A 27,592-nucleotide genomic window follows, 5' to 3' on the forward strand; every position below is an offset into this window, starting at 1 on the left:
TCGTTATGCCAAGCTCCTTGTCGCTTTCACGGGTAGGGGATAGTACGCGGAAATGCAAAGGCGATCAGATTGTTCTAGAGAGCGGGCGGCAGGCGGATAAGAGATGATGAAGTTTGTATGTACAAGAGGGTCCTGGTCAGATGAGGCGTCTTCTTCGCACCGTGTTGGCCTCCTAGCGCGTCGAGGACAGTCAAGGAAAAATCGGGTTTAGCGGCTTGGCGATCGTGTGATACTCGCGCGTCGTCATTGGCTGGAGCGAACGAGGCCGGGGTGTCGCGTTTCGCCTCACGTTGGATGACAGCTACAAATGGACGTAAAGAAGACTTGAGGATACAGTTTGAGGGCCTCAGAAGGGCTATCAAAGGGCAAGGAGATGGTCCTGGATATATGGGAGAGAGTGCATGAGCGGCAGACACACTAGTGCCCAACAAGGAGGCGGTGTATGAGATCAGACACGTGAAGTATGACATCTGACATTGTGTGGCTGACAATCATGATGCTACTGTGACTGTGACTTTGAAATTACGACTAGATGAAAGAAGAGAACAGGCCTCCACCTTGTCGATGAACACGTATTAAAGTGTTAGACCCAAAGTACTCCTAAGCATCCTTGACCAGCCCGCGCTGTGCGGCCAAGGACGTCGCTTCCTATCCGAAGCATGTTGGTGACCGTAAAGGTAAAATTCTAGAAAGCTCTGTGAGCTGCCAACGCCGTGTTTCCCATCCATCCCGCTATGCATAACAAAGGAAATTTTTGAAGTACTAAATGAAGGCCGTGAGAAAGAAGTCGTCGTCGATGGTCGTGTCTCGAGCGATCAGAGCTGGGGAGGCCTCGGAACAAAGATCTTGCTCCACGCACCAGGGCCGTGTTCGGGCTTCTCGTTGATAACAAGGAGATTGGGCGATGAGCAATAACCGCCAGGCTCTGCTCTCCGCTCCTGCTCAACGTAATGGCCTGCACGATCGGCTTCTGTCGCATTTTGTGCGAAAGCCGCAGCTGGGTGATCGTAGATCCAGACCTTGTCCGTCACGAGCTGCCCTGGCTCCTCAGCGAACCGGGCTTTCTTATCAGGGAAGCCGACGAAGTAGTTGAGGATATCATGAATCGGAGAGTAGAGGCGCTCCGGGCGACGGATGAAAGAGAGCCAGCTCAGCGTCTTCTCGTCGTACGCTACTCGAACGAATGGGTTCATGTATATCCTAGATTCCGCAGGTCGGCCTCTTCCAGACATCCGATACTGTAGATCTGCGTGGATTAGACAGCACTCGGAGGCCTCCCAGAAGGTTTCGTTGTCGTGACGGAAGCGGAGCGGGAAGATGCTGTGATTAGGCGTCCCATTCTGCGGGTTGGCGGGTTCGGGCTGGACTCCGGTCTCTGACTGGAACCATTTGGCGTCAAAAGCCACCATGCCGCCCCAGCAACTCCGTACCCGTACCGCATCTTTCCCTGCGAGCACATCACTTCTGCTGGTCCCTGTCCCTGCGCTGGTGAACCACGGGAAGAAGGGCAGCCCGGTGATCATGCCGTCGAAATCGCGCGTCGCGAAGCGGTCGTAGAACTTGAAGGGCATGATGTGGTCGACAGCGCATGCTGCAGCGTAGTCTGCCCGTCCGGTCGAGTCGATGTTGGTCGCGAAAAGGAGCTGCGCGGCTTCAACGGGGTCGAAGTTGACATCGTTCAGGTACAGGACCTTGTCGAATCTGACCCCAGGCTGGTCGATGGGCGCAAGGGCTCGGTTGCGCACCTCAGCAAGGAATGCAATGCGCTTGAGGCGTTTCTCGCCGTTGGGTAGCGTAATGTGGGGGAGGGAAGCGAGGTCGAGATCTTCGGACACAATGGTCGAGTTGCCTGGGGGTTGTTAGCGATCTTTGCACGGCGGCATGAGGCGAAGCGTCTCACATTTGACCTGGTCGCGGAACGAGTCCAACGACTGCTTCGTCACCAAATCTGGATTATCCTCATATATGCTCAGATGCACATTCTCTGGTCCCAGCAATTCCACCAGCTGCAGCACCTCTCTACCCCACGCACCAGACGTCAAATCGCCCTTCTTTTCGGCGAGGGAGGCGGCTATGAAGACCTTCTCGTTGTAGGGGTTCGCGCGCCCAGTGTCGGTCGCTCGCTTGCGTAGCTCGTCGTAGTGTGGAGGCCTGACTGTGTAACTCGGGAAGAAGATGCCGGCAACTAGCACTAGGACGATTAAGAGGTACGGTACGGAGAATAACGTCCAGTACAGGATGCGTAGAATGGAGCGCTTTCGGCGGCGCGGGGTGACGTAGTGGGCGTATACGGCGCGATCGGACAGCTTGTTGACTGCATTAAAGCGACTGCTCAGCCGGTTGAGCCAGGAGCGGCGTGGATTTGAACACTGTTCATCTTGACCGACAACAGCTTCCTCGCCATCTACATCGAGGGATTCGCGCGGAACCAGCTCATACTCGTGTATGGGCCGGCGGGAGGGTTTAAGCATCGGAGAGTCTTGGGGGTCGAAAGGGGCCTAGTTAACTCAGGTCCGCGGGCGCCATCAAGCGATGATCGGGCGCAGGGCTGCAGTGGAGGCGTTTTGTAGCGTTGACTACAACCACAGCGGGAGTGAGTGTTTGTATATCGGAATGGGAAGCGGCGGGAAGTAGTGAGTGACAGCAGTTGGCACAACGCAGCGAGGTTCCGCTTCTTGGGGACGCGCAATTCACACGGACTCGCGACTGTTTGGTTGGGGTCACCCATCGCACAGGGTCCAGCTCCCTGACGACAGCCCTGGAGTGGAGCTTGCCTTTTCCAGCCGCCAGCACCAACTCTAATCACGACTCAGGCCTGGATAGCCGTTTCGAGCGCCCGACCCTCGCTGGTCTGACCAGAGGCTAACCCTCCGCGCTGCGAACTGCCCACATCACAGTCGCACCACGCCCCCAGAGCAGAGCATGTCGCGAACCCTCTCACTGGCAACCCTCCTCGGCCACCGAGACTGCTGCATCATCATCAACATCATCAACAAACCTTAGCCCCTCCTGGCGGCTGGGCCTTCTCTCGGTGATTAGAACCGTCATCAGAATCTGCACATGGGTGGCTTGGCCAGATGCTCGGCCTCTTGGTCTTCGGTCATTTGGACGTCGATGCCACAAGCGAAGATCCATCTCCCGGAATCGCGCGGAGCTTTCCGTCGTACGACGCTTGTAGCAGGCGCGTACCTGGCAGCGTATCGATATACGAACGCGTGTATACATTTGCACTGCCTTACACTACTCCACAGACCTCAAACAACTGGCGCATGCCGTTGCGCAGACGCGTTATGCCTCACAACCCATACTACGGTGATTGCTAAAGCTTACACAGCATACTCGTCACATCGCTTGATGCCCGTGTCTTACGACGTACGTGATGATATCTGATCCAACTATTGGTCGTCCCCTCATGCAGAAGACCATCTGCCACGCTAGCGATGCAGCAACCCTGGCTTTGATCCTCCACGCTCGCAACACTATCCCCAGTCCCATCCCACCACTACTCGCCTTTGTGCAGACTCGACACGGCTGACCTAGGCGAGCTGAGTGGACTTCGTAATTGCGAAATAGGAGACAGTGGCGCAGACGCAGGACTAGCCTTCGGACGACCAACACTGCCGGAAGCCGACGGTATCTTCGGTGCACTCAGCTGCCCCTCAGATGTTGGAGTACATGGTTCCTCAACTACCGGCACCGGCATGGGGGAGTAGCGGGGCACGTCTTGTGTTGTTGGCGAACGCTCCTGATGTGGTTTCTGCTCGGACGGTCGATCGTTCCATCCGCCGAGTTTCGGTTCTTCGTCTCGGGAGCTAGTAACGACCCGTTCCCTTTCTTTGCTCTGACTTGTGTCGTCGTTTAGCTTCGTATTGGTCTCTTTCGCTTCATATCCTTCTCGTCGCGGCTCGTCCTGTCTTCGTCCCTGGTTCCTCGGGCTCGTCGTCCGCTGTCTCCACCGCTCGTACGTCCGAGACCGAGGTACGCTAGAGCCTATTACAATAATTGTCAGCATACACTCCGTGGAACAAACGAGACTTCAATCTACAAACGAGCAGCGGGATCAGGGTAGCATTACTCGGTGCGGGTCGCGTTCTGCTCGTGTGCAAACCCCATGGCCTCGTTCTATACCCGCTCATCGGCGTGAAAGGGGCGTACCTGGCTTGATTATCTAGTCCATCCGCCCCCGTTGTGTCGCGCATCCATTGCCGAGGATACGATCGAGGCGTATTCCACGCTCTTGTTGCTGAGTACGGATGCGGTGGGTACTCGAACGGCAACGTATCTGCGAAACCAGGCGTTGCTCGCGGTATTGACTCTCTTGGGACTTCTTGCGTGGCGCCAGACGGGTCGCTTGAGCATGACGACGACGATGACGACGATGGAGGCGCTGCTTTCTTAGGTGCCGCTTCCTTGAGTGCTTCTAGCACGATAGGTGGGTATTCATCGCAAATGTGGATGAAGTCGACTTTCTCGTGTCGACGTGCGCGTTTAGCCGGGGATTTTGGCTTCACTGGAGGAGTTCTGCGGTGGTTGGTCTTCGGCACATCCGTACTCATCGTTTCCGCATAGGGCTGTCGATGTTGATGCCGATCTCGGGGTTGATATTGAGGCGGATACTGAATGGGCTCAGGCATCGTTGCGGCCATCTGCTGAAATGGCTGTTGCGGCGCGCTTGTCGGCATAGCATAAGATGGCATCTGAGCCGCCACTTGGTTTTGCCATGGCACTGGCGTCCGTTGCGTTATACCCGGATGGTGGCACACAAAATTCGCGCCGGACCAGTCTTCATGCAAATCGCCTGGAGGATAATATGACTGTCCGTACGGTTGCTGTTGTTGTGGCCCACCAATCTGCAGCACTGGCCTAGCTCTCTCTCCATCTCTCTGCCCGGCCCAATTCCCATTGCCATTACCATACCCCACTCTCTGACTCTCCACATCCCTCCCTTCATAATACTTCCTCGTCTGCGATCTCTCGCTCCTTCCTCTTTCCCTCTCCCTCTTTACAGATCTAGACCGGTGTTTCGACGGCTCTCGGTATCTCTCCAACTCCCGCTGCTCCACTTTCTCGACATAGATAACTGGCGGCGGTCTCGTTCGGCTGGGAAAGAGATAATGGAACCAATGCTCGAGTTCGTAGCAGCGCTGGTGGATGTAGCAGTGCACATACCAGAGACCGAGGTAGACGAGTGCGGTGCCGAAGATACCGGCGAAAACAAGGGCGATTATGAGATTAGTCGTCGCCATGATTGCGCACTACTCGACTTCCAAAAAATCAAATCAAGATCCAAACAGAGGAACAACACAACACAGAGAACGCAGAAGCAAGGAGGACTTTGGGCACGACTTTGCATTTTACCCATAGTTGCGATCCCAGTCACACAGACTAACTTCTAGTAAGTTTGTCGATAACTAAACCCACTAACGATCGCAGCAAACATCCTGCATGTCGTGCGACACTGCCCATCCGACACTCAAGCTTGCCAACACAGTAGCCCGTACACCCGTGAAGACACGCTTGGCTCTGTAAGCTCGTTCTTGAACAGAATTTGTCGCGCAAGCTTGTCGAGGGGTCTAGCTGCAAGTGAAGTATACTCCGGCGAATGTGTTATCGGATAGTGGTACGTGCTTGACGGACAAACTTGTGTGACGGGGTGTAAGCGCTTGTGTGGGTGTTGGGCGTTGCACATAGAGCGAGGAAGCGAGGAGGATTGGAGTGTTTTTGTTTTGGGTATGGTTGGTTGTGAGTTGTGTAGTGCAACGAGGTCTGTCTTTGTATTTAGCGTCTGTTTTGATATTAGATGATGGTGTTGACATACCTGTCTTCGTTCAGACTTGATCTACCACTTGATGTCGTTGCCACCACCCGTGTCCCATGCTGCTGCTCCTCCTCCTCCGGTGGTGTCCCACTCTCCTCCTGCTGCTGCTCCTCCTCCTCCAGGGTTGTCCCAAGCGGGAGTACCCCCCTCGCCTGCACCTGCGTTGCTCTTCCCCGCTTCACCACCAGCTCCTCCGCTCTTCGCCTTGCTTCCTCCACCTCCACTCTTGCTCTTTGCCTTACTGCTCTCCACCCCTCCACTTCCTCCGTTACCATTCCCTCCCCCACCCGCACTCTCCCCCGCCATTATCTCTCTACCTCCACTCTTACTCTTACTCTTCCCTCCCGCACTCCTACCACCTCCCCCTCCTCCTCCTCCTCTTATTCCAGCCTCAACATCCCTACTATACCCCAATTCGTGAACTTCCAGATCGATAGCCCGCCGACAGCTCTTCATGAGGTAGTACCCGAAGAGACAGCAGAAGAAGGTTATGAGGACGAGGGTGAGGATTATGGCGTGGACGTAGTACATCGTGTGGAGTTAGGTTGGTTTGCGATTGAGCGGGTGAATTGGTGGATATGTGTGGGTGTATGGGTATGACGGAAGCGCCTGGAAAGAGGGCGCGGTGGTGAGATGGAGTGTCGGCGCGCCCCAATGTCTCGTTGGTGCTGAAGGGCCGCGAGCGGCTTTTGAAAGCGTGAGACGTTCTGCTATTCCTGTGCGGCTGAAAGCATGTTGGGAAGTGTAGGCAACGGGTGAGAAATGTGTCGAAGCGCGGTTATGGCGGTGGTGAGTTGTTGCGATATCGCGACCTAGAGAGGAATCCAGCTTCAACCTCACCTTCACTTTGCTGATAGTGATCAAAGAGTATATAGTCATATCCAAAGCCGCATTTTGAAACATTCCTCCTGGAGAGGAAAGTGGATTAATAGTATGGATCTTGTCTAATCATCATGTATGTTATTACACAGGAACATAGTTCACTGTCCCATCATTCACTCTACAGCAGCAGTCCCCGCCTCAACAGGCTGAGGATTCGCTTTCTCGCCCCCACTCGGCGTAGCAAGAGTGATACTATCCTCTACACCCACCTCCTTCTCCCCATCCATACCCTTTGCTTCTTCCTTCAACTGTTCCTGCACCGGCGTCTGCACCTTCGCAGCCGGCGTAGGTGTAGGCGGCGGCGGCTGCGCGACAACCTTCCTACTCGGACTACTCATCTCCCAAAACCGTCTTGGCACGTTCTTCGCCGGCGGCATACCCAGGAAGCCCTTTCCGCCCATACTCTCTAGTGGTTTAGCTCTGCCTCCCACGTAACATCCCAGATCGCCGCTCCAGACGAAACCGCCTCCAACTACACCTCTCAATACGCCGAAAGCGCGGGCGTCGCGGTATGCGATACCTGTTTCCGGGTCACGGTACCGGGCTATGGTGTTGGTGATAGGACAGAGCTTTTGGCCTGGTTTGAGAACAATCTCTGGCTCGGCTTTGGGCGCGGCGTTCTTCCGGGGTGGTTTTGGCGGCGCGATGAGGGTTTGTTGGATGTAGTTTGCGGCCTCGGCTGGGGTCCAGTTGAAGAGTGCGGTGTAGAGTTGTACTAAAGCCGACTTGTCCTTTTCCTTCAGGAGAGAGGCTGCTGTTCTGGCTCGCGAGGAGGATGTTGGTGGGGCTTCTAGGTTGGGGAAGTTGGAGAGGATGAGGAGGTTGCGGAGAGCTCGGCGAATGACTTTGCGTCGCGGTGGCTGAGGGGGTAAGGAGGGTTTTTGGAATTGTGCTAGGAGAGCCTGTGGGCCGATTGCTGAGTCGCCGTTTTGCTGGGGTAGAGAGGGATGTAGTTGGTTGAAGAGGGCTGTTTGTGCGTCTGAAGGTTGATGCTGTTGGTTCTGGAAGGTAGAGGCTTCCGTAAAAGGGAACGGAGGAAGTTCGTTGCCATGCATAGGCTGGGATTGCTGATCTTGGGCGTACTGATCGATGCCATAAAGAAACGAGTCTTGGCTGGGTGGTGCGAACATTACCGTGCTGGGATGCTGCATGCCGAACGAGCCCATGAACACGTCGCCGCCTTGTGATGCTGCTGCTGTCCATGGTTGTTGTGAGTTATCTTGTTGTGGGGGCATGGTGGCGGGTATTGACGGCATGTGTGTTGGGCTACTGAACTGATCCAGAGACGGAAAAGAAGGTTGTGCATTATCTGCGTGGTTATCTGGAGCTTGTACTGGAAGCTGTGTAGACTCTGACTGCGTCGACGTCTCCGCTGCCGTGACCTCCTTGTTGAGCTTTTCTTCGAGATGCTCCAGACTCGGTGCGTCCTTGCCTGTGTACTTGAGCTTATCATCGACCCAGATGCCCGGCCCGCTGTAATATCGGTAGAATGGCCCGTCGATCTGTCGATTCTTCAGGGCGTCAATCTTGGCCTGCCTCTCTGCTGCCCTGGCTTCCTCTGCCTCTTCCCATCTGTGCAGGGTTTTCTTGTTGATGCGCTCATTCCGAGCAGCCTCAGCAAGCCTCTCAGCCTGCGTCAAAGGCTTCTCCTTGGACTTCATCTTCCGCGCCTCTGCAGCCTTCATCATAGCCAGGGTATCATCGCGCCTCCGGTCCTTCTCCTTCAGCTTGGCCAGCGTGGCATCCTTGTTTGCCACTGTCTGTTTGCGCATCGACATACGGACCGGGCCATCCTCTTCGGTGGGTAGCCATGATGCCCTTTCGGACTTCTTCTTGGGTCGCGGAGGCGCAAGCGTGGGCGACTGTGTGCGGGGGACGTCGAGCTTGACCTTCTTGCGTGCTTGGGCGGCGACTCGTGCAGTGAAGGGATTTGTCGTGGCTTTGCGCTTCTTATTGCGCTCTTGTCGCTCGGCCTTGCGCAGCTCCTTCTCGCCCGCCTCGTCCTCGTCGGCATCGTCATCACCTTCTTCCGACGATGACGAATCCATGTTGTAGTCCTCCTGCTCATTGACATCGCCGCCTTGAAACTCCTCCTCGTTTGGCGCTTCCTCCCACTCCTCGCCCCATTCCTCCTCCTCGGCCGATTTGGCGAGCAGGATGGACATGCGATTGCCGGCATTGGATCGCTTGGCCCTGGACGTGACCATGAGCTCCGCGGGCGCTTCCTCCTCGCTCTCATCCTCGGATGCCTCCGACTCGTCATCGCGATGTGACGGCGGGGCATCCTCCATGACTGCCTGGGGCGGCTCTTCGGACATGGCGAATTGGAAGTCCGGCGGCAGGCGCGATGTAGGCGGGGAAGGTGCAGACGAGGGGACTGGAGCCTGAGGCAAAGCGAGTCGGACGGCAGCGATCAAGGTTTGGGCGAGGCTTTCCAGAAGGATTCCATGCGACAGCGACGCGGATTATGCGCTCCAAGTGTGGGGTGAACGGTTGGCAGCATGGACTGCAGGGCGGCGGATTCGTCTGAAGTGCGGTATTATGCGGATTGTTTCAAGCGGCGTGATGGCAGCATGTCGTGAATTGAGAGCACGCGCCAGCATGACGCGACGGGCCATGGAAAGTCGCCAAGTCAGCAGCAAGGCTTGGCGCGGCCCGTCTGCATCTGAAACGTAGTGCGCCTATGATAGAATCAGATAGATAAACGTCGTTCCAAGGTACCGCACCATCGGCTGTCAACGCCTCACTAAAGCTCTTTGGGTCTGCGTGGCCTGTCAGCCTGTCTACTTCAGGACGTGCAGCACAAGGCATATCCGCCGTGGTCTGACATATATGTTTTCCAGAAGGGTTGTTTCGACTGGGTGGATGCTGCGTCGATGCATTGCAGGGTCGTAGTCTGTAGTCTTGATTGCGTGCCACATTGCATGCTAGATGATAGCAGAGACTCAGTAATGGCGTACGCTTCGGGCTCAGAAAGTCTAATAGGCCGTTGGTATGCATGCAGGACCCCAACGCACCTCCATCCATGTTTAGCAGCAGCAGGCCAATCACGTCGCATGGCCGGGCAGAGGCACACAGTGTCCACGTCAGATTCTGGAGTAACGGACTTTCTCGACGCGCCTCTGTGTTTCAGACGCTGGCGGGCATGCGCTGCTCTGTCCCGCGGCCACCCACTAAGGACACAATTGCAGGACGCAGCCCTGGAGCCACCCGGGCGCCCTTTGTGTGCCCCTGAATTGTACAAAAGCAAAGCACCGCAGCCGTGCCATCGCAACCCTCACTCGCCGTTGCACTTAACAGCCCACCTACAACCGTAGCCGACCGCGCAGATCGTGCCGTAACCTGTAACGTGCTTGTTCTGGCAGCCCGCCCAATTGAGCTAGTTCCCTCGTGTTCCTGGTGGCTCCCCATTTCTATCAAGCGAACCTCACCATTCATTCCCTCGCAAGCATCGCTCCATCGCTCATCGCTCTCTTGCTCCCGCCGCGACAACTAGCTGTATCCGCCTCTGCACGAGCTCGAATGCGTAATCGGCCCTCGTCCGCCTAATCCTATTACTTCTGTTCTCCAGGCACTCCGGTGATCTGTCTATTCCGCCCGCCTGCTGCTGTACAGCACCCGTACCATAATCGACACCCGCCCAGTCTCCGTCACTCCTTCGCGGCCTCCCTCGCCGTCGAGCTGCACCCCGCCCCGGACTGGATCCAACCCGTGTCGTCGTCTTCACTGTACACCAGGCTGCGCTGTGCTGAGCCCGGTCTTGCTGGCAATAATCCCTCGCCTCACATTCCTTTGGCCGGCACCAACCCTCCTTCGATCCCTTACCCTGGCTTTGGTAACCGAGTCACGACGACTATTCTTCCCTATTAGACTACCCAGGTCACCGCAGGGTCTGTAATCCATAATGGCTCCCACCACCAACCGCCCCGAACACCACATCAACCTCAACTACATCCCCCAGCTGCCCCAGCCGCCGCACTCGGGCTCCTCGACGGGCAACACCTCGCCTGTCGAGCCGCCCAACAGCGGCTCTCTGCGCTTCGCTGGCAATGCCCCGAACCCGCTCGGCAACGCGAGGCTCGGGAACGGGTCCCCGTCGCATGACTATGGCGGCCGCCTATTTTCCAAACGGTATGTCGCACCCTGAAACAAGTTCCGACTCGTGCTAACACCCTGACAGTGCACGCGAGATTCAGGCACAGGAGGGCTTAACTCCGCAAATGTGGGGACCTCCTACCAGCGGGAATTCCACGCCGCTGCGCGAGACCATCCCCGAGTCCCCCAACAGCGAGAACTTGAGCTTCCCCGACTTCAACAACGCCGTGCCAGACACCATGTCAGCTGCACCTGCTCCCAACCGTCGCGCCCGCGCTGGCACCCTGCCCTCCCGCTTCTCCCCCTCCGCTGCCCCTCCCGGCCTCATGTCCGGCAGCTCGCTGCTCCCCAAGAGCTCCCGGCCAACACCCTCGACGAGCCCCTTCAAGCCTGGGCCAGGCACACCGACCGACAATTCGAGCTTCAACGCGCTCGGGTCTACAAACGCTGCGGCCAAGTCTGCACTGCTCTCACGTCTGCGTGCTGGCTCAATGCCTCAGCGACCGGGTGGCTACCTCCCTCCCTCCAACTCGCCGTTCGGCAACTCCATCTTCTCGGGCGGTTGGTCAAACCAGCGTGACCGCAGCAGCACACTCCAGAGCATTGCCTCGGTGCCGTCAAACGGACAAGGCTCGCCAAGGTCTTCCTTCTCGCGCGACTCCCTCGCCGACACCGATGTCAAGACCCTGGACTACCTTGGTCTGGTCGACACCCCGCAGCCTGCACGAGCTACCCTGGCTCCGTCCGACATCGAGCTTCTCCTCGAGAGCCAGAGGAACGCCAACAACCAGAACTCCGGTGGTGCAAACCGCTTCCGTTCCTACTCTGTCAATGCTAAGGAGAAGTACGCTGAAGAGGAGGAGGATCAATATGGCGCATACAGCGGCACCATCACTCCTGCCGAAGCCAACGCCCTTCTCATCCACGAGGCTGTTCGCCAACACAACCTCGAAGTTCAGGCCTTTGCGAACCTCGCTTCCAACGCGCGTCCACGTGCTCGCACCGCCGGCGTGCTAGATGCTCCTTCGCGGGGCATGATGCGGCCCTACTTGCCCGCCATGGGCCGATTTGACAACGGCATGGGAACCGGTGACTTGACTGAGGATGCAGAGTACAACCTTACTGAGGCTGTCAAGAAGCTCCACTTGCCTGGCTCAAACCTCGGCGACGATGGAACTCTGGAAGGACCCACTCGCTCGCTGTGGCTTGGCAACATCCCATCTTCGACCACCGTTTCGTCGCTACAGGTCATCTTCGCTCAGTACGGTGGGATTGAGTCTACCCGCGTCCTCACACACAAGAACTGCGGTTTCGTCAACTACGAGAATCTTGAGAGTGCCGTCCAGGCAAAGTCGACTTTGAACGGAAAGGAGATCTTCCCTGGTGCTGGCCCCGTTCGCATCGGTTACGCCAAGATTCCAAGCGCAGCAGCCACCCCCGGCCACAATGGTCTGTTCCCTTCACCAAGCCCTGACCCACTGTCAAAGGCTCAGGCTGAGGGCACAGCTGGCTCTGCCGCCGCTACCAAGGTGGCCAACATTCCCGCGAATGTACCTTTGACCACCCCAGAGCTCAGCGACATCCGCACCGACATTATCCAGATTGTCAAGGAGTTGGGCGCCACAGACGACGAGCAGACAAGGATCACTACTAAGGTCGAGAAGGCTGTTCAGTTCAACAACTACGTCGACGAGATCCCATCTGTCGAAGAGCCGAGCCACACTCGCATTCACGACGCTCCTAGACTGCGAGAGATCCGCAAGCGCATCGACAACGGATCCTGCTCCAAGGAGGACATTGAGAACATCGCCATGGCCATGCTCCCAGAAATCGCTGAGCTGTCTTCTGACTATCTTGGAAACACTGTTGTGCAGAAGCTGTTCGAGTTCTGCGAGGAGCCTACCAAGGAAGCCATGCTTCGCGAGATCGCACCCCACCTAGCCAAGATTGGTGTGCACAAGAACGGAACATGGGCTGCGCAGAAGATCATCGATGTGTCCAAGTCGGAGACTATGCAGAAGATGGTCGTGGATGCTGTCCAACCTTATGCTATGGCTCTCTTCCTCGACCAATTCGGTAACTACGTCATGCAAGGCTGCCTCAAGTACCAGAAGTTCAACGACTTCATCTTTGAGGTCATGCTGGGTAGACTCTGGGATCTCGCCCAAGGTCGATTCGGTGCCCGTGCCATGCGAGCTTGCTTGGAGAGCCACTATGCCACCAAGGACCAGCAGCGCATGGTAGCTGCTGCAATCGCTCTTCACAGCGTGCAGCTCGCAACCAACGCGAATGGTGCCTTGCTCCTGACCTGGTTCCTCGATACCTGCACCTTCCCAAGGAGGCGTACGGTCTTGGCTCCCCGCCTAGTTCCGCACATTGTCCACCTCTGCACACACAAGGTTGCATACCTCACCGTCCTGAAGATCATCAACCAGCGCAACGAGCCAGAAGCTCGTGACACTATCCTACAGGCACTCTTCTTCTCTCCCAACGATCAGGTATTGGAAAGCATCTTGGCCGACCAGAACTGCGGTGCCACCTTGATCTTCAAGGTACTCACCACTCCATTCTTCGATGAGCAGATCCGTGCGGATGTAGTAACAAACGTTCGCAACGTTCTTCTTCGCATCAAGGCGCAGCCCCAACAGGGCTACAAGCGACTCATGGATGAGGTAGGTCTTTCCACTCGTGGCGGACCTGGTCATCGTGAGCACTCCGCAACCCGGCCAGCGTCTAAGGACAGCATTGCATCTGGACCGCCAAACCCTGGGCAATTTTATCAGGGAGCGGCAGCTGGCTTCGACCCTGTCGCACTCCAGCGCACAGCAAGCATGGACTCCAATGGCTTCGAGCAATACCCAATGGGTGGTGGACCCATGTACATGCCAAACATGCAGGCCATGAACAACCAGCAGCAGATGCAGTACCAGCAGCTCCTGGCCCGACAGGGTCAGTTCTACCCTCAGATGAACGGCTTCCAAGGCCCCGTTCCGGGCATGGATGCCTACCGCAACGCGTCACCTGTTGCAGGCCCCGGCAGCTTCAACGGATCACCGATGATGCAGCCCGCCAACCTCGCCGGTCAGGGCATGCCCGGCATGTACCCTCCATATGGCATGTACATGCCACCCCAGCACCAGCAGGCGGCTGGAGGCAACCAACGACGTGGCAGAGTAAGCAGAAATGCGTCCCCTGCTAACAGCGTCCGCCGTTAACATCTCTTCAGAGATAAAAATCGCCTCGCCTGAGGGTTTAGATTTTCATCTCCTCTTAGAATTTACTGTGTTGCCAGGAAAAGCAGCACTATCTTCCTGTATATGATTCGGATCTTCACCTACAACGCATCTGCTAGCGAGCATTTTTTGCAAAGCGGCATAACACCATACTTGCCATGTCTTCTCCTTTGCTTGTCTTCGGACTCTTACGATTTTCATATCCTTTCTTCACTCAAATCGGCACGTGGGCTATCTGTCGGCCGACGATCGTCCTGTCTCGTCACTCGCTCATAGCCATCTCGCTTGGTGTTTCGGGGCGTACTTTGAGCAATGTTCTTCAATGTAGTCACGAGTCGAGGGGCTTAGCTTACCTTGACTCTGTCGATCGGATCGGATGATCGCTGTATCGATATGAAATGCGCATATGAAGAGTTTGGTTGGAATGATATATGCGATCTGGTGACAACGCAAAAGTACCGCTATATGGCATGACATAGGATCTTTGGGATGTTGGGACGTTTAGGTCCTCTTCCCCTGCGCTGCGAGGGAGAATAGGGGATCGAGCTCGAGCTTGCGAGCTAGGTAGAATCGAGATTTTTGCTACTACTATGTATCGCTGTTTACGTGTCGTTAGGTGTTCTGATGTTGAAGCTTTGTCCGTCGTAAGACTCATGGTAGCAGTCAGAGCGCGGACAGCGCAGTCATATTGCCTTCAACACAACTTGTTACACTTCTGGTTCTCGACACTACAACTTCCTTTGAATTTGTTACTTTGTTCCCGCTGAACAACCAAAATCTCGATCCTCCAAGCCGCCACTTTCACGGCCACAATGAGCTCAGCCTCAGCCTCCTCACAGGCTCCGCTGGATGCCAACAAGCTCATTCTCGATCACGTAATACACTACCGGAGCCGCCCTGGAATCGATCTACGGCCGGGCTGCACGAACTGCGACACCCTCGATCGCCTTGTGCAGTTAATACCAGCTGAATGGACCTGGACCCGTGACAAGAACGACTGTCACAGGGAAGGACTTGAGCAGTTGATAGCATCCGATGGACACAAGATATATCTCCTTGAAGCAAAGATAAATCTTGAAGATGTGTATGGGTCTGAGGATTTTAGGATGAAGATGGGCTTGGGTGATCTGGACGTCAGTGGGAAAGGTGTATGGGTAACTAAGGGTTGTAAGTAGGACACTAGTCGTTCATTTGTAATAACTGGACTGACAATCAGAGCAGTATTAACTGCGTGGACAAAGCTCCTGAAGCGGTATATGGAGAAAGGAACGTGGAGCGAAATCACCGATAAGCCAAAGCTGGAGGTGTACAAGCCCATAGACCGGCAATTCAGGTCAGACAGCTTGGACATCATCGAGTTAGGAACGAGGATAACAGGCCAATGTATACGTACTCCAAAGAAACGTACATGGCATAAGCTAATATCATTTACAGTGATACTTTTGTGCAATCAGCCGATCGCATTTTGGTTCAATGATTGCCTATATCCATCCAGGAACGTACGCAGAATAGTCCGCAGTGACGAAGTCGGCTATACGAATGGCTATACGAATGACGGGACTGTCGTGGAGGACGTCAAATTTATCAACAGCACGTTGCCTGATAAAGAACATTGGCATCTTTCCCGGCCGCGTGACACAAACAAGCCCCTGCTGGAGAGCTGCATAAAGGACGGACTGGGCATAGTGGTAGGAGAAAAGCGTGGGTGTATATGCCCTCGAACGTATGATGGCCGCTGGTGGACCAAGGACTGTAAGTTGACTGAATGATGTTGAATGGATCTGGCATGATGCTGACGATAAGGCAGTGCTTCAGGCTCATACCAAAGCGAAGACGAAAGCTTGCAAGGACGATGAAGAGAAAAAATTCACAGAGGAGAAAATTCGGTTATGGATGAAGGATCTGCATGTAACAGAAAATAGGGTGAGTGATGTGTAGAACCGCGCGTCGGGCCTCCGAAATGCAAGTAATTGAGGCTCTTTCTGCTTTACAGTCTTGAGGCCGTGTTAACGCTGTCATAAGTTAGATACCTCAGTCAACGTCTTTCCTGACTCTTGCCGGCGCGCGTACGACTTCCACAGTTGATATGTGACTGGGCTGTGACTGGACCGTGACTGGTATACTGCACACACATACGTAGTGTAGTCATCCTGACAGTCACTGCGCAGGTTTTTATGGTCCTAAGCATCTACTCTTATAACCTCTCACACCCTTCACAGTACCAAAACTTCGGTCAGATATTGTCATGAAGTTCAAGAAACTTTTTAGCTACTCTTCCACATGCTCAAAAGGCCCCGCGCCGATCGAGCCAGAGCTCTACTTGATAACTTATCCTGAGAAGCTTGCCAAAGAAGGTAACGTGCCTGATGAGAAGAAGATCAAGGCCCTCACAAACCTACCATTCCTCGAAGAATGGGTCTTCAAACTTATGAAGGACGTGGACTTCCAAGGATGGGAGGTTATAAAGATCGGCGGCATCACATACGAAAAGGCCAAGGGAAACTACAAGATCGAGGATGGAGATCCTGTGGAAATTCCAGAGGGCGAAGAATGGCACTCAGATGGCAAAGGACGATGGGCTACGTTTGGAGGTATGTCGACGTACGTAGAATCACGTACAAATTTATAAACTAATGCACTATCTAGTTCTGGCAAGACTTAGAGGTTCTAGATTTTATCGCATATACTACAGTACCAGGAGAAATTATCCTGGTACCTCCGCTTGGGGCTACACCAATGAATTCCACATGTTCGACAGGTTCGACAAAACATTGTCGTTACCGACCGATATATTCATAGCTCACAGACACTTTATCGCCCGAAACGAGAGGGATATCAAAGAAGCTAAGGAAAAGGATGGGGGAGCTGTGCCTATCGACGAAGATCTTGCGCACGGGAATACTGGGGACAGTGGATGGATCACGAAAGGCTGTAAGTCGCTCCTTTAGAACAGGAAAATATACCACGATAGCGACGCTAAACGATTGTCTAGTGCAAGACACGTATCTTGATTATCTTAAGTTTCTGGCTCAAGAGAAATCTCGAAAAGACAGCCGAAGCTAGCGCTATCGAATGTTATGGTGGATAGCAGATGATGAACACGAGTGTGGTGGCTGGAGCTTCTGTTTCGAGCTTGTATCCCGGTTAATGAGCCTTTTTGTCTAGGGATTGCAGACGTTTAAGCGATAAAGCATAGTAATAGAGTTGGTCGCATTGATTGAGGTCTCACCAACTTGGTCAGAACTACTCACTGAGATTCGACATTAGATGCCTAGACAGAATGGCTGAAAAGAAAAGTGTTGAAGGAAGCAGGAATGAACGAAGAGAAAGGTAAGACATGTTGAGCTCAGTGTCAACGACGACCCATCCTGCGAATGTTCCCGTCACTCATTCTTTGACTCACCTGCTGATTCATAGTAGAATGTAGTCACTACTGTACACTCATACCCCGTTCTGTCATTGTCGCAGTCAGCGTATGAATGCTTACATCTTGGTGTATCTGCCCTTACACTTCAACACACTCTTCACAACACCATTACTTCGATCAAATCCTCTCTTATACATTCATGGCTATCAGGATATCTCGCTTAGTTACCGACTTGACGGAAAAGTTAGAGCTCTACCTTGTTTTCTTTCCCATAAGGCTTCCTCGAAAAGGAGAATGTGCTGCAGACGATATCGACATCGGCTTCACTAATTCTTCCGTCGTAGGGAAGGAACTCATCAAGGCATTGGCCAGACACCCCGACCTACCGAGATGGGAAGTCGTGGACCTGAGTGCCCTGAGCAAGATCGCGAAGGAGAGAATTCTGAACCACTACAACATCAAGAAAGAGGACCTCTATGAGCCACACGGGTGGGAATCACTATTTCATGGGTTTTGGATCACTTCTGAGTGTATGAAAAGTCACATAGACTTATAATAGACTACACGGACTGACATACTGCGTAGTACTTTCCATGCTCGAACTTGCCAAGTTGCACAAGATACAGTACGAATGGAACTCCGGTGCGGATTGTTTTGTGAAGATCGGTTACACGAACAAGAAAGTCATCGCCGACAACGTCAAATCTATCTGGGAAGGGAAAATACATGTGGAGCTCATCCTGGTAAAGAACCAAGAAGAGCTCAAGAAGCTCCGGGAGGAGGACGGGGGACCTAAGTATCCTTCTCAACCACTTACATACGAGGGTGAGGCCGAGGGTTGGATTACAGACGGCAGTAAGTTCTACCTGCAACGTTCAAATGAGTAGCATGAGAGTGGTACTAAAAACTTCTTTAGTATGTCTTGCATCCCGCTTTTGCTGAGCAGGAGGATGATCGGAGTTATGACGCTGAGATTCGGCATCATAATCCCCCAGTGGTTCCATAGAAATAAGTGAAGATACAGCTCGAGCCCCAGACCTCTGCCGATGGACTTATGGTTTTCTGGTTTCTGCTGCCGGCTATACTAATGGCATTTTATCTGGGTCTTCCAACTATGTATGTCATGGACGTATCGCATCATGCTTTACCCTCTGGCTCAGACGTGATTTGCTGCAGTCAACAGTCACAGTTCAAAGTGTCACTCCTCGCTAATCGACTCACCATGTCGATGGAGCGGTTCCAATAGTCATTTGGCATGTGTCAGACTGCGTTATGTTCACAGTAACCCACACCATCGAACCTCTACGCAACGCTTCACTGCACCACACTGCATCCATTAGGTCACCATCACCTATAACGACGATGCCCCAAATTTATTTCATTACGTATCCAGATACTCTTTCACAGAAGGGCATCGGCCCCGAAGAGAAGACGAAAGTCGGCCTCACAAACCACAAGCCCCTGCAAGTACTCGTTGACAAATTCGCCAAATATAGATATTGGAAAGTTGAAGTTCGATTTATCACGAAACAGGCGGCTAAAAGAAGAAACAAACGCAAACATCAGGATGGAAGTCTCGTAAATATTGCTCTTGGGGAGTGGGAGTCTGATGGTAATGGTCGGTGGGCTACTGCTGGGTGTATGTAAATCACGCAACCCAACCTCATGTTGGATGAGCTGATGTGTTTAGTGATGGCAAATCTCAATAGCCTCAAACTACTTTACGAGATTGAATACCTCGATGAACCTATCCCAGGCGTGCGAAACGATTTCATGACCAGCTACACATGCAGTCACATCATCGGCAAGGGTATTGAGTACATCTTGGAGTCACCGCATTCGTCCTGTTCGGAATTTGTCAAATGCGATGTAATCATCTATGAGAATGAGAAAGAACTCAGAGAATACCAGGACAGTGATGGAGGATGTGAGCGTCTCTTGACAAATGACAAGGATGGGAAGATCGTTGACGATGGATGGATGACGAAAGGCTGTAAGTTTTCCTTGCGGTAGTTGGAAACGTTTCGGAGAAGCTATGCTAAACAACAGTCCAGTGTTTGCCGTATGTAAAGTGGCTGCGGCATCAATTCGCCAAGAGCAAAAGAAAGCAAGATGTGCGACTACTCAAGAGCAAGAGAGAGCAGAAGAGAGCGAGGTGTGCAGTTACATGAGATTCATCCAGACAAGGAATTCAGCAGCAGACATCGGCTGAGATTGCGGCGACTAGAGATAAGGCCTCAATCCTAGACATCCATTAAAGAACAAGTATGTTCAAGCTGCGTTGTGCAATGAAACGTGGTGATAGACTCAGGAGCGTCGGCTACAATGTCGCCATATTTACTATGACTACTTACCCCTTGACTCGTTGGAATATCGTAGTCAGCAGTGACCACGTAGAGCCGTGACAAACTATATCTTTGTTACTGAACTACTCATCACTAGGACTCATCGTGGTAGTCACAGTGTACGCCTATCAAAGTGTTAGATATCCAGACCTACAAGATTCTATAGTCGACTTCATTCCTGAAACCTACATCAGTTTCGAGCTCCTGTTCAACGCCACCACATCTATTGAACCAGCCCCCAAGCCTCTACTAGCCTCGACTATGTCAGCCCCAACCGATGAAACTCAGCAAAAGACTCCAGGTCCGCTCTTCACCGTCTACGAGATACCCTATTGGTCGCGCAAAACCGGTTACGATACTGGCTACACGGACAATCCAGGTATATACTGGACAGCTCGAAAGATACCTTATTGCAATCGACCTTCAGCTGTCCCCGAAAAACTTGAGGTCACCGCCACACAGCTCAAACGCTTGAAAGGGCTAGACAAAGGAAGCGAACCGCTGAAGAACCGCCAACGAGAGCTCCTCTTCTGTTTCAAAAACTGGCCTAAGGACGCCATAGACTACCTCGGCTACGAAGAACATGACGAAAACTATGAGGTTTCAGAGGATCAATGGGCAACGGGCGGCTGTAAGTCTCTTACACGTAATTCTTGACTAGATAGTTTTGCTAACGAGCTACGCAGTACTTGAATTCCTCGGAGACGTTTTATTTTATTAATGTTATCGGAGGTTCCGCGGCCGAACAAGCCATTCGTTCTTAATCCAGAACGTGGAGCGAATTTGATGCGAGAAACGCCAGATTGATATAGTCATAGTTGTTCGACTATTCAAGACTTGAGACCCCTTTGTCCTGTCTCACTTGGAGATCTTTGTGTCATGATAGTTTGGAGAGCCATCTTGATTACTCAAATGATTTGCCGATGTTATGGAGATGTAAATCATCACAAGACGACGTGCCGTGACGAATGGGCTTATGTTATGCGGCCTCTGAAGTCACGTTGTTGAATGAACATCTGCCTGGAGGAGGGAAATGATGACTGACGATATCAATCACCTTTGGGATAGAGTGAAGCTCCTCGCAACTATCTGAGCGACACACAAATGTTCACACCACCATAAGCAAGACGCCTGTGACGAAGTCAGACCACGGAACTACCGTATAATGAACAACAAAACTTCGATTTTTGCCGCCCTATATGAACTGAGCGTGGGTATCATCAACTGCGTGAACGCGCCATAACTCCCTGACAAATCCAACTACATCTTAAACGTTGAAACACATTGCTAGTAGCAACCCCTAGGTTCTCATAGCGTCAAAACCCAAACACTCAGTGACCGTTGAGACCATCGCTAAATTTCCGCTTCTTAGCCTCGCGCTCACCATCCTGAGGCGGGCGGTATTGGTCCAGCTTGCCCTGTAGCCGGTACGACTCCCTCTTGATATTTTCGGCATTAGCCAAAAGGTCCATCTCGGTAACCGGAGCTTCAATACTAGCCAGCACGCTCCTAACAGTGCTGATATGATTGGCATCCTTCTTGTCGTCGCGCCAGCGCGGCGTACCGTCCGCCTCAGCCTTGTATTTCCACTGTCCACCTTCTGTGCGGTAACATTCTATGATACGGCCGTCGAGGCGTTGGTTCAGGGATTTGAGTGTTTCCCATTCGGATGGGGTGACGGAGAGGGTGGCGAAGACTTCGTAGTGGTTCGCGTTGTGCTGCACGAGCAGCTGTAGGGGGGTGGGCATGGCGTCGTAGTCGGGGATGAGGCCGTCTTCGCCGTCTTGCGGGTCTATGAGCGGGAAGTCGCCGAGGCGGAGCTTGAAGTCGATGGTGTTCTCGTGCGGTGGCTTCCACTTGAGGATGTGTCTGTCGGTACCGAACTGGTAGGGTGTGGATACGCAGGTGAAGATCAGGCCGTCGTTGCCGTGTCGGAGGTTGGGGAGGATGCTGCTGAACATGTCCTCTAGCTTGTATGCAGGGTAGGTCTTCTTTCCTTTGAGTGCAAACGGCTTCAGGTCGTCTGGTGTAATGTTCTTGCCAAATGTCCTAGTCAAGCCGGCTTCGTACGGCTTGATGACCCATTCATGCAGCCGGCCCAACCGCTTGTCTAGTGTCCTTTGTGTCACATTTGTATTATCTACCGCCAAGCAATCGAAGACATAAAAGTTCAGACGTGGCGCCGGCTCGTTTGGATATTGGTCGTGGACCAGCTCGCCGTCCAGAAGAGTTCCGAATAAGAATGGCTCGGCTTCGTTCAGGTGCTGGTAGTGACGTATGCGAAATGGAGGCTGGACGTTGTAGTAGTTGTTCTTCCTGTCGATCAGGAAAGTCACAGGCTCGAAAGCTCCGGTCGGTCCCTCTTGCCAGTGCAAGTAGAGCAGGCAGCGCAAGCCGTCCGTCTTCTCGCACATGTAGTATTCATTGCGTTGGAGCTCGGTGACGTGTTCGCGCGAAAAGGATACGGGTTGCGCGCCGGGAAAGCGCGGATTGTCGCGTTCGAGGAGTTCGGCGACAGATTGCTTGAGTGAATGCGCCTCGTCATTTGGGATCTGGAAGCCTGGAATCTGCGGCGGCGCGTGCGATGGTAGCGTGGCGGCCGGCATATTGGGAAGATACTGGAGGTATTCGAGGCTCCGTGAGAGTTGGGACGTCGAGCGCGATCAATTTCGTATGCGGGAGCGGCTGCAGGAGGGTTGGTTCTCGTCCGCAGTCGCAACAGTAGTTGTACAAGCGATGGATCGACCGGGCGAGCTTACGCGCTAGTGAAGGGTCTGCTTATGTAATCGCTGGCTACGGCTGCCTAGGCACGGCTGTGGCATGGCCCATCATGCTTCTGACCTCGCCTAAGATTCAGGGAAGCCTTGATGTATCCGCACTACAGTTCCCACCATGCCGATTGTCTTTTGTCGCATCAATTCCGTTAAACGTCATTCTGCCAGCGTACCGACTGCCCGATATAATCTATTGCAACCATGGTACTACGACCACGCACAACGCCGCGCCTATAAGCCATTACCAAGCATATGACACCAACATAGAAACTGAAAACTCAGAGGCATAAATTCCTTTGCTCTTGCCGAGACTTCTCTCCCTGTTCAACAGAATCATCACCACAATTCTCACATCCAGTTACTGCCAGACTCCATACATACGATGAGCGACTTACCCACTGAGATATGGGCCATGGTGTTCGCATATTCCGACGATACCGAACACCTCTGGCTTTCCTGCCGTCACGTCTCCAGCAATCTGAAGGCTGCCGTCGAAATATACACCAGCACCATCTTCCTCCCAAATTTCCTCACGGTATCCCTCGAATATCAGAGAAAAAACAAATCGACCATATCCTGCAGTCGCGGTCTTTTCAAAGGATACTCCCCAGACAAAACCCTTGCTTACTTCGATATGAGCCGTAACGACCGGCCATTCATTCAGTACATTGACACGCAGCGAATGTGTCTCTACGTCGACAAACTACAAAGGGGATGGACAAACAAGGGGTTTGAAGTGCTGGCGAAATTGAAAGGGCCAGATCACGACCGTGCGATCTTTGTCAGACTTTTGGATGGCGTCACTGCTAGCCCTGCGGATACTAACGAGGGAGTTCTCACCTTTGGGCTCGACTTGGAAGATAAGATCCTGTCCTTTGACTGGCGAGAGGTCATGACTAAGAGCTTCATGGATAGTACTGATTGCGGAGGATATCTTATCGACCACCTGGCGTGGCGCGGTCGTGATAACAGGTTTCCCTGGTGGTGTTAGTGGTGGTTTTGGACTGCTCCATCGGAGATGAAGTCGGGAATGTCTGTGGGATGAAAAGGAAGAAACAGCTCTGATGTGTTGCTAAGGATAGGCTCTATCGCGATTGCACGTATCAAATGGAGAGTGTTTGAGGGCTGTATAAGAGGTTTTGTTGGCACTGAACTCCAATCAAAGGGTATGTAGTCTAATGGCCAAGACGCCCACTCTCTCGAGGGTGTCGTCGGGCTAATGAGCTCGACGGTTCATGGAGATGCGGGTTCGAGTCTCGTCATATCCAACTACCTTTTGCTACTTGAGTCGTTCTTTGGCCGGTCTATTGGAGATAGACTTAGAGATGTCTGGCGAGGGACAACAAAGAACGCTCATGAACAAAGCGGCGAAGAAGCGCCACAAGGGCTGTATATCGTGATCAAGAACCTTTTGGCAGTACATAAGAGGTATTGTATGTGTTAAACCTCAGTCAAAGGGTACATGGTCTAATGGCAAAGGCGCCCACTCTTACGCAAGTGAGAGTGACGCTGGACCCAGCCGGTAACGGTTGGCAATCCAGTGGAGAGGAGATGCGGGTTCGAGTCTCGCTGTATCCAATTGCATTTTGCTGCTTGCATTGTTTTTGTCTTCATAGTTGTCATCTCGTTCTGGATTTGTGCTTCTTGGTCGACACATAGTCCTAGCCAGTCTGAGGACTAGAGACTGCTGTACTTTAGCTATCTCGTCAAACAAAACAAAGGATCAACCAAAATACTTCAAGTTCCCGCAGCTATGTGTGCTGGGGTAGGCCAATGTTTTGTTAAGAGGTAGACGTTGGTGGACGCGAGCATACCGAGCTCGCTTTTCACTAGAAGGCCAGGCCTTATATTGGGAAAAAGCGCCTCAGCATCCAAGCTTTCACTTGATTCAACGCCACTTCCTCGTACTATGGAAGGTCTGCGCTTTTTTTCGAAAGGGCAGATTAGGTGTTCTAATATAGGCCTTCAAGTTTTCGAAGAGCAACCCATGCATAACTCCACCGAAACCGCCATGTTGTTGCCAACCCTTTCCCTCTTTCTGACATTCGTCACCGCTTGTCCACCGCCTCTTAACAGCTTCAAATATGTGGCCAATGATACCCACACAACATCACAGATGATCTCAAGTCTACTCGTATCCAGAGACGAATCTTCTCCACTAAATCGCAGATGGACTGAGATTGTGACTATGGTATACTCATCCCTACGCTCCAACGCCTGACGACCAACTGACCGTTCAGCTAGACCGGACAGCCACGAACAGTATGGCCCGACGGACTGGTCCGATACTGTTACGAAGACGAGAGCGCCCGTAATAACTTCAAGGATGACATCGACGCAGCCTGGAAACTCTGGGTGGACAAGATCGGTGAACCCGGTTGCCCAAGCGGTCACATACTCCAGTTCAGGGAGTACAGAGTCAAGGAAGGCGTGTGGCCATACTGTTACAACAAACGCGAAAAGGACGATGACCCCTGGGTCTGGAATAAGCACGTCAAAAACGACATTGCCGTTATCGCGGAGTCCAAAGATACTGAGACTCAAGCCTCTTCAGTCACGGGATACATACCTAAAGACTGGAGTGACGAGCAAGGTCGGCACGGCATCCATCTCGGTCTCGCCTTCAAGCAAAAATACCCGCCAGATTACTGGATCACAACTGTGGCCCATGAACTAGGCCACCTATTCGGCTTCTGGCACGAGCACCAACGTGAAGACCGCAACGACTACGTTCACTTCGACTGCTCCAAACTGCGGGGTTACGCAGCTGCGAAAGCGAAGGTCGAAGCAGCCAAGGAACATACCATGGAGCAAGTCTGCGCCGACTACCGTCTAGCTCTCCAATACGACTTCCCCGCTGTCCAAGACTACGATACGATTGACCATATCGCGCCTCTCCGCGAGGGGGGCATTGAGTTACCATTGTACATCAACAGTGACATAGAGTTTGACGACGAATCTATCATGTTGTATACCTCTGCGGAATTCGCGAACGATGGAGCCAACGCAGACGACGTCCTACAAGTCCCATTAGCATTCTGGAAACACCGCGGTTTAGGTTTCGATCCACCAAATCCAGTCACAAAAGAAGACCTAGAAATCATCGACGTGCGATGGAAAGTCAGCGACGGAGATGCGGACGGCGTCCGTCATCTCTATCCCTACGTGGACTCGGATGAAGAAATGGAGAAAAGAAAGAGAGATCAGCCTGGCCGCCGGACTTGGATAGAGTGGACGTCTGAGTTCAATAGCATGGTATAAATGATCGAATACCAAGGTGAAGTATTATGTATTAGAAACATATGTAAACGGCGATAGGTTCGTTCGGTCAACGAACAGCGCCGTATCCGTGAGATAGATGAAGAGCAAGATCTTGAGTGGGGTATATAGCGAACCGAATGAATCCAACCGGCCCAGTACGTCGCCGCGCAAGATCGTCCAGTCCATCGTCGTGTGCCGTTAACGCCGGGGATCCAAAGTCCAAAATCCAAAATCCAAAACAAGGCGCGTAGTCCTACATATCGTACATAATGTTACAGCGTATTACAACAGGTTTGCGAGCCAGCCGGAGTCTCGTAACTGGATCCAAAATAAAACGCCTCGCTGGAAAGAATGGTCCCGGATCCCGTCGTAGTGGTGGTGGTGTTACATATATTACAGATGACATGTTCTCGTAAAACACGTCTCAGTCGCGTCGATCGGTGAGATCAACGCGTGCAGCTCCTCTCCTCGTCGCACATCTAGAAGAAGCCCTTGCTCTTTCCAGCTCCGAGTTTCGGACTCATCGGTCCAAAGAGCTTCATGTCGGTATTCATCTTCTTGACAAACACCAGATATGCCTCTAGCGCCTCATCTTGCGTCTTGAACGTCTTATCCCGATTCATCCACATTTTCAGGTATTTGTCCGCACCAACATCCTTTAGCGCCGCGTACCAACCTCCCGAGGATCGCTGGCGCAGCGATATGGCGAGGTTCTTGCCTTTGAGACCCGTAACGTTGGACGCTTCGCGCAGGCAGGCGGCGCGTAGATCGCTGTATTCGTCGTCTTCGAGGGAAGAAGAGGAGGACGTTCGCTCCATCTTTGGTCGCGACGAGGAGGTGCGAGCATCGAGCTTAGGGCGCGAAGGTTCTTTAGGTTTGGGCGCAGGTTTCGATTCGGTCTTCTTGCGTGACGGGGTAGAAACCTTGGGTTCTGGGGCTTTCTTTGGCGGCGCGGCGGCTTTGGGTGTTGGGGGTGTCTTTGGTCGCGAACTTGACTTCTTCTCTGATTTAGACGACTTCTCGGCCTTTTCGGATTTTGACTTTTCTGACTTTTCGGTCTTTGAAGACTTTTCTGGCTTTGATGCGGAAGGTGTGCTGGTTTTTGACGGCGCGGAGGGTTTCGATGCGGTAGCTGTCTTGGAGGACTTCGACTTCGACGGTGTTGGAGGTGTGGGCTTCTCTGGTGGCGATGTCCTCGCCTTGAACGAATCGAAAGGACTTGGCCATGCGCCTATGGCTTTTGGTGTTTCCTCGACCACCGGCGCATCTTTCTTCGACCTGGAAGTTTTCGCGGGCGTCTTTGGTTCTGGGGCCGTCTTAGTCGCAGCAGAAGCCTTTAGTGGCGCGCCTCTCCTTCCCGTCGCGACCGGAGGCGGAGGAGCAGCGTCAGGAACCGCAGCCTCTCCAAAAAGCTGCCGTGCTCTATCCTTCACACTGGGAAACATCGCGTGTCCGGATCTGGGGTGGTATAACTCGGGCCGACTATACTGCTGATAGAATACAAAGTGCTAAACGCGCGATTACGATTAAGAGGTACTACAAATACACAATGACAGCGCGCGTCAAGACTATGCGAAATGGGAGAAGTAAACAAGATGCGTAAAGAGATGGAAACATTACTGGGGGACCTCGGGATGGGGATACGGATTATTCTGGTGCCTAGTTGTGCAACCATGACACGCCCCCATGCCGCATCGGCCAGCATGCGAACAGGCGTTCACATCCAAATTCTGCGTAAGTGAGCTAGCGGCCGCTTCTAGAACGCCTGAGAGCATCTCGGAATGCGGGTGGCAAGCGGGTCCCGCGGTTGTTGTTTT

At 53.1% G+C, this 27,592-nt stretch overlaps 8 protein-coding genes and 2 non-coding genes across 10 annotated transcripts; 6 read left to right on the top strand and 4 right to left on the bottom strand.

Annotated features, from left to right (window-relative positions):
* Nucleotides 1-815: 815 nt before the first annotated feature.
* On the bottom strand, nt 816-2,471 carry J4E78_009047 (uncharacterized protein; the record flags this gene model as incomplete). The annotated part of the gene is made up of 2 exons (XM_049369644.1): nt 816-1,849; nt 1,901-2,471. 2 exons carry the CDS (start codon nt 2,469-2,471, stop codon nt 816-818), a joined length of 1,605 nt encoding a protein of 534 aa, XP_049218605.1.
* A 4,342-nt stretch (nt 2,472-6,813) lies between these two features.
* On the bottom strand, nt 6,814-9,018 carry J4E78_009048 (uncharacterized protein; the record flags this gene model as incomplete). Its single annotated transcript, XM_049369645.1, has 1 exon — nt 6,814-9,018. The coding sequence occupies one exon, from the start codon at nt 9,016-9,018 to the stop codon at nt 6,814-6,816; it is 2,205 nt and encodes a 734-aa protein (XP_049218606.1).
* Nucleotides 9,019-10,604: 1,586 nt separating this feature from the next.
* J4E78_009049 (uncharacterized protein) lies at nt 10,605-14,069 on the top strand (the record flags this gene model as incomplete). The annotated part of the gene is made up of 3 exons (XM_049369646.1): nt 10,605-10,831; nt 10,881-13,968; nt 14,052-14,069. 3 exons carry the CDS (start codon nt 10,605-10,607, stop codon nt 14,067-14,069), a joined length of 3,333 nt encoding a protein of 1,110 aa, XP_049218607.1.
* Nucleotides 14,070-14,840: 771 nt separating this feature from the next.
* J4E78_009050 (uncharacterized protein) lies at nt 14,841-18,282 on the top strand (the record flags this gene model as incomplete). Its single annotated transcript, XM_049369647.1, has 6 exons — nt 14,841-15,195; nt 15,250-15,411; nt 16,266-16,629; nt 16,835-16,959; nt 17,701-17,884; nt 17,955-18,282. The coding sequence occupies 6 exons, from the start codon at nt 14,841-14,843 to the stop codon at nt 18,280-18,282; spliced, it is 1,518 nt and encodes a 505-aa protein (XP_049218608.1).
* Nucleotides 18,283-19,060: 778 nt separating this feature from the next.
* J4E78_009051 (uncharacterized protein) lies at nt 19,061-20,461 on the top strand (the record flags this gene model as incomplete). The annotated part of the gene is made up of 3 exons (XM_049369648.1): nt 19,061-19,388; nt 19,907-20,371; nt 20,427-20,461. 3 exons carry the CDS (start codon nt 19,061-19,063, stop codon nt 20,459-20,461), a joined length of 828 nt encoding a protein of 275 aa, XP_049218609.1.
* A 610-nt stretch (nt 20,462-21,071) lies between these two features.
* On the bottom strand, nt 21,072-22,346 carry J4E78_009052 (uncharacterized protein; the record flags this gene model as incomplete). Its single annotated transcript, XM_049369649.1, has 1 exon — nt 21,072-22,346. One exon carries the CDS (start codon nt 22,344-22,346, stop codon nt 21,072-21,074), a length of 1,275 nt encoding a protein of 424 aa, XP_049218610.1.
* Nucleotides 22,347-23,678: 1,332 nt separating this feature from the next.
* On the top strand, nt 23,679-23,782 carry J4E78_009053. The gene has a single exon. It is a non-coding gene; the product is annotated as a tRNA-Glu (tRNA).
* A 188-nt stretch (nt 23,783-23,970) lies between these two features.
* J4E78_009054 lies at nt 23,971-24,092 on the top strand. Its single transcript has one exon. It is a non-coding gene; the product is annotated as a tRNA-Val (tRNA).
* Nucleotides 24,093-24,423: 331 nt separating this feature from the next.
* J4E78_009055 (uncharacterized protein) lies at nt 24,424-25,775 on the top strand (the record flags this gene model as incomplete). Its single annotated transcript, XM_049369650.1, has 2 exons — nt 24,424-24,430; nt 24,778-25,775. 2 exons carry the CDS (start codon nt 24,424-24,426, stop codon nt 25,773-25,775), a joined length of 1,005 nt encoding a protein of 334 aa, XP_049218611.1.
* A 479-nt stretch (nt 25,776-26,254) lies between these two features.
* J4E78_009056 (uncharacterized protein) lies at nt 26,255-27,220 on the bottom strand (the record flags this gene model as incomplete). Its single annotated transcript, XM_049369651.1, has 1 exon — nt 26,255-27,220. One exon carries the CDS (start codon nt 27,218-27,220, stop codon nt 26,255-26,257), a length of 966 nt encoding a protein of 321 aa, XP_049218612.1.
* Nucleotides 27,221-27,592: the final 372 nt, after the last annotated feature.

The sequence above is a fragment of the Alternaria triticimaculans genome (genome assembly GCF_023758025.1).
Source record: "Alternaria triticimaculans strain BMP 0046 chromosome Unknown scaffold_18, whole genome shotgun sequence".
NCBI classification, from domain to species: Eukaryota; Fungi; Ascomycota; class Dothideomycetes; order Pleosporales; family Pleosporaceae; genus Alternaria; species Alternaria triticimaculans.